At 35.7% G+C, this 5,182-nt stretch overlaps 1 protein-coding gene across 2 annotated transcripts; it reads right to left on the bottom strand.

Annotated features, from left to right (window-relative positions):
- Nucleotides 1-638: 638 nt before the first annotated feature.
- On the bottom strand, nucleotides 639-4,726 carry LOC149407312 (uncharacterized). Of its 2 annotated transcripts, none has more exons than XM_089612806.1 (8): nucleotides 4,478-4,721; nucleotides 3,540-4,016; nucleotides 3,274-3,448; nucleotides 2,813-3,119; nucleotides 2,257-2,329; nucleotides 1,903-1,993; nucleotides 1,675-1,754; nucleotides 639-1,076 (listed from the first exon to the last, which is right to left on the bottom strand). In XM_089612806.1, exons 1-8 carry the CDS (start codon nucleotides 4,547-4,549, stop codon nucleotides 870-872), a joined length of 1,482 nt encoding a protein of 493 aa, XP_089468932.1. In that variant the 5' UTR covers nucleotides 4,550-4,721; the 3' UTR covers nucleotides 639-869. The 2 variants fall into 2 exon arrangements, 1 of the variants encoding a protein (XP_089468932.1); XR_016296597.1 differs by having other exon boundaries at nucleotides 1,046-1,076; nucleotides 1,675-1,781; nucleotides 4,478-4,726.
- Between the last annotated feature and the right edge of the window lie 456 nt (nucleotides 4,727-5,182).

Below are 5,182 nucleotides of genomic sequence, written 5' to 3'. Positions count from 1 at the left end.
ATCGAAATGCGAGATTTATCCCTTCTATTTCTTGAAATATCAAACATATCCCTTCAGTTTAATATAAATGACATATACATCCCTTAAAAAATGTTATATTGCAAATATCACCCTTTTTCGTTTTTTTTTTTTACAAAAAATAATTTGAAATCCCCAAAATACCCTTATTGAAATAATTTTTTATTTTCTATTCTATATACAAAAAAATTAAATTAAAAAATTTCTTTATAAAAAGTTAAAGATTTTTTTATAAAGAGAGATTTTGATTTTTTTTTAATAAAATAGTAAATAAATATTTATTCTATTAAGGGTATTTTGGGGAGTTCAAATTATTTGTTTGTAAAAAATAAACGAAAAAGGTGATATTTGTAATATAACATTTTTGTAAGGGAGGTATATGTCATTTATATTAAACTGAAGGGATATGTCTGATATTTCTAGAAATAGAGGGGATAAATCTCACATTTCGATTAAACACGAGGGATACTCCTGATATTTTCCCTTTATTTATATTATTTTCCCTTTCTCATTAAATTTCAGTTCATATATATGTATTACAGCAATATTAATATTATACCCAATATCGCCCAAAAAAAAAATAAGAGAACAAAAGGCAAATAACAAAAAACAGGAAAAAAAAAAAAAAAAAAAAAAAAAAAAAAAAAAAAAACCACAACCCTTACATGTAACAAAGAAAATACCCCAGAAAAAGTTATAATCATTCAACGGACCGATGACCGTTAAAAATGCCAATGTTTGTATGAACGTGTTGTAGTCGGAATAGCTCTCACTGCCTGAAATTATGTGCAGGTGTTACTTTTGAAGGCAAGGAGCTATTTTTTTTTTTTTTTTGTAGCAACCGTTCTCGTTTAAAGAATATCCAAGTGTTGTTGGGGTCGGTGTTGTTGTTCTTGTTGTCGTTGCTGCAACGCGATCTCTATTTGCTGACGCGTAGCTTGTAACTGCCGGCTGGTTTTCCATGTCAAGTACTCCACTACGAGTGTGTTCGTGCTGATCGCAATCCCGAATCCCGTGAATGACGAGAGGAGGACCGAAAGAACCGGGTTTACATTTAGCTGTGAATTTCGGGACCACAAGGAGAAATATGAGATTAACTCCGAAATAACCTATCATATCTTAATAAAATGATTGTTCAAAACAAACAGTCCTTGAACTATTATGCAAGTGACATTTTGGTCCTTTAAATAATATTTGTTGAAAAATGGTCCTTGGAGTATTGATTTGTAGCACTTTAGTCCTTTTTGTAAAATAATAAATTTAGACCATGTTTTCCAATTTAAATCGCGAGCTAATTTCGTGAAAGAAATCAATTCAATCATATTGTTACCCTAAAAACAATAAAAGGTATATAATTTTGCATTTTTAGAGTAAGATTTTATTTTAATTGTACTTTTTGAAATTATATGTTATTTAAGTTATATAAATATGTGTTTTAAGCTGTTTAGGAGTTTAATTCCAAAAAAAAAAAAAAAAAAAAAAAAACTTATGAAAATGACTAAATGCTAAAAATCAATCGGTTGAGGACCGTTTGCTTATAAAAATCAGTCAAAGACCAAAAATGCCATAGACACAATTGTTTATGAACTCTTAGCGCTGAAAAGCCGAACAATATAAAGTGTATTATCACTCGAGAGTAGCTTTGAATGAACTTACTATTGTGTAGAAGATGTGTGCAAAGAGGATGACAATGGCGAACTGGAAAGAAGCATAAGCCCATATGTAGCTCCTGCTTACTGCCACCATTATACCTCATCAAATCCCTTTTTTTAAGAACAATAATTAGTATATAAAATCTCTCTTTATTTCAAATAGGGGCACTATTTAGTTGCCAAGATTCTGAACCGCCCATGCATTTTGTTTGAAAAAAGTGACAACTCTCACCCATTGTGGAAGCAATCATAGAGGAAAGGAGTCCCAAAGCACATGAAAACGGTAAAGAAATGGCGAGCGCTCGAGGGCCCAAATTCGATACCTGTCCCAAAGCAAAATAGAAATACCAAAAATGTGCCTATTAGCAGCCTTCTATATGGACTCGAAGGAAACACGTATTTTTCAAAACAAAACAAAAACAAAAACAAAACAAAAAAGCATTGAAACGTTATCCTATTATTCGTTATTCATGACAGTGTATTGCACTACCCTCACAAGTGATGTGATGACCGAGTATATAATTCCTTATGGAGGCAGAGTCAAAGTAAAGTATATAGGCAAAGAGAATGAGAGATTTGTTGTTACCAGAAGTTGCTCGAGAAAGCAAAAATAGGCAAGCATGCTGACCATCACTAGTACTGGAATGTCCTGCCAGATCCTGCCAACCATCACACGACAACAACGCCTCTTAATCGCATTTTAAATATACAAAATCCAATAAACGAAAATACATTATTCAATTGTTGAATACCGGAAATCAATTTACACCATCTTAAAAGACATCACTTGTGTTTAGTGACTCTTCTTCTTTACGGAAAATACTAAAACCTTTCAGCGAAAAATCAACTCCTTCTCTGAGAGCAAGGTTTACAATTGGAGATTTATCGATTTTTTTAGGGTTACTGGTGAGCATGCGTGGTTATTTCGTGTTATTATAGAAAAATCGCTGAAGTCGCCGGAGTACGTAAGCCCGGGGAAAAATTTCCGGAATTATATATATATAAATTTTTTTTTTAAAAGTCAGCCGAAAACCGGAAAAATTTCGGAATCGGTGTGATATAATTTTTGTCAGTATTTCAAAACTTGCTCTATAGTCGACCGACAGTCCTAAACAGAGAGACATAAAGCCAGTACGACTTGCCTGTAATGAGTGATTTCTCTTTGCTGTATGGTCGCATTTGCGTGTGGTCTGCGAAGAGTACTTTGAGGGTTTTGTATTTTCAAGAGAGTGACGGGCAAGTTGAGAACCTCTTGCTTGCAAACATCGCAGGTCTTGTTTCCTTTGATGCTGAACCACTTCACAGCGCACGCTTTGTGGGCCAGAGCGAGCTCTCCTTTGCAGCTACATTCCAGCTTCAGGCTCTCGTTGCCTTCTCCGAGCTCCACAAAGCATATTCTGCAAACTGCTTCTTCCTCTGGAATGTCCTCACCGGCGGGCTCTTCGCTGGCTTCACGAGAGAGAGAGAGAGAGACAGAAAAAGAAAACACGGGTTGTAATGAAACGAGTTTCTGCATGAAAATCACCTCTCGGATTTCTGGTTCCCGACAAGCCTATCTCTATTTAAAACAAAACAAAATAAAATAAAAAGAGACTAGGCTTACCACTTTCTGTTGCTTGGGCATCATCGGGCAAAGCCCCATCGATCGATGCAGTGCGTTGAGTGATAGAAATCACTCGTACGATTCCTCCAGAATCATTTCGCCTTAAATTAACACTCTTAACATTCACAGGAACCGAATACGAACGGGTCATATGATGATGGTCGGCTTCTACTACCTGATAAAAACTTGCACCAAAAAAATCGTATGAAGAAAAGAAGAACAAAAAAAAAAACAAATCAACCAATAACCAACAAGGTTTCGCTTACAGAAAACTCGGGATGACCGTCCGATCCACTCAGCGCGGACTCGATGTCCGAGTTTCCGACAGGTGTCACGGGCAAAGAGCTCGTGAGTTTGGTCGAGGGAGAAAAGAAGACCTTGTTGAGCGAGAAGGACCTCGAAGTGGTTGGCCTCGTGGCTTGAGGAGCGTCCGATGATAACGGAGTCTCGGGTACGATGAGGACGGTCTTCTCGCCATCGTGGGACAGGTTCTTCGCCCTCAGGCTCCTCTGAGGGAACAGATTCTTTACGGTGGATCTGACCTTAGCGGAGCTCGGCCTCGGAGGCAGTCCGGCTCGGCTCGAGGCGGGGCTCGGGGCGGAGAAATCGGACATGGAAGTTTCTAGAGTCCTCGTCGGGATTTCCAGCGAGGATAGACTTGGCCGTCTCGACTGCTGAGCCGAATCCAAAGACATTTCTTCTTCTTCGCACTTTTCTTCTTCTTCTTCATCTTCATTACATGCCTAAGATGACCCGAAAATGAGTGTTTAAGTCTTAAGTCTATGAACACGGAAAATGGAATATAGATGAACTTTGAGCTCAAACAGTGCCTGTTGCATAGCACGTTGTTGGTTTTTCTTTCTAATTATATCATTTATCACAAACAGACAATACAACATGTTAAGATAGCTGCTTAATTATTTAATTATAACAAATAAAAAATATGACAACGGACTAACAAGCATCATATTTTGAACTACAAATAAACCATTAAAAAAAAGAATCTATGCATGTAATTCGGAATTAAAAAAGGGGTAAGATTTCTCTTCTTTTTCTTACCGGGATTCTCGGAATCCAAGCAAACTAAAAGCTAAACCAACTCAATGAGAATCGAACAACAAACATAAACCCAAAATCTATGTCCAGATTAAAAAACTTTACAATCTCAGAATTATAAATAAATAAATAAATAAGATGAAATCACCTTAGCTTTAACAGTGGCTTCAGAGGGTGGTGAATCTTTAACTCTTTGAAGTTCAGAAGCTTGAATTTCCATTAAGAACTCTGCAACCAGAGAAGAAACCTAAAAATCGGAACTTTGAGCAAATGAATGTTACTTGTGATATATGCGAAAGTGCTTTCGTTTTGCTTTTGGTTTCACTCTCATAAAGGATATTAAATGGGAAAAATTGACAAATTAGGAATATTATTATTACTGTTTCTTAATAAAATGAATATAATAAGATTGGAATATGCAAACTATGTTGGCATGCTGTAATACAATGATGGAAACAGCAAAGTTTGGTCGGGCATGAAGAATTTATTAAATCATACTTTGTTCTGTTTTTTATTATTTATTTTTCTGTTTTCACTTTTTAAATTTGTTTCGTATTGTATAACCTTCCCGGGGTATCGCTACCATATATGTCCCTTTCACTTTATTTATTTTTGGTTATAATATGCTTTTACTTTGTTGTTAATTAATTTGTTGATTGCTTTTGGCAGCCATGGTACTATATGTCAATTTTTTTTTTTTTTGGTTAATTTTATAACAGCCACTTATGGTTACGTACACAGGTTAGTTAAAGTTTAGTGGGAAAGTACAGTTTTATCATGTTTTGGATTCGGACACGTGCTTTGTTGTGTTTTTTTTTTTTTAAATGCCCGGGGCTTTCATTAGAAATCTGGT

This window comes from Urtica dioica, chromosome 1 (assembly GCF_054948205.1).
Source record: "Urtica dioica subsp. dioica isolate 48M chromosome 1, U.dioica_male_clone48M_v1_H2, whole genome shotgun sequence".
NCBI classification, from domain to species: domain Eukaryota; kingdom Viridiplantae; phylum Streptophyta; class Magnoliopsida; order Rosales; family Urticaceae; genus Urtica; species Urtica dioica.
Note: the sequence above shows the minus strand (reverse complement) of the source record. Positions and strands in the feature narration are given on the sequence as shown.

Coding starts and splice junctions, on each gene's coding strand:
- LOC149407312 (XM_089612806.1), bottom strand. CDS start 4,549: ATGGAAATTCAAGCTTCTGAACTTCAAAGAGTTAAAGATTCACCACCC. Junction 3,120..3,273: donor TGCCCAAGCAACAGAAAGTG/GTAAGCCTAGTC, acceptor TCTCTCGTGAAG/CCAGCGAAGAGCCCGCCGGT. Junction 1,077..1,674: donor CACACATCTTCTACACAATA/GTAAGTTCATTC, acceptor CGAAATTCACAG/CTAAATGTAAACCCGGTTCT.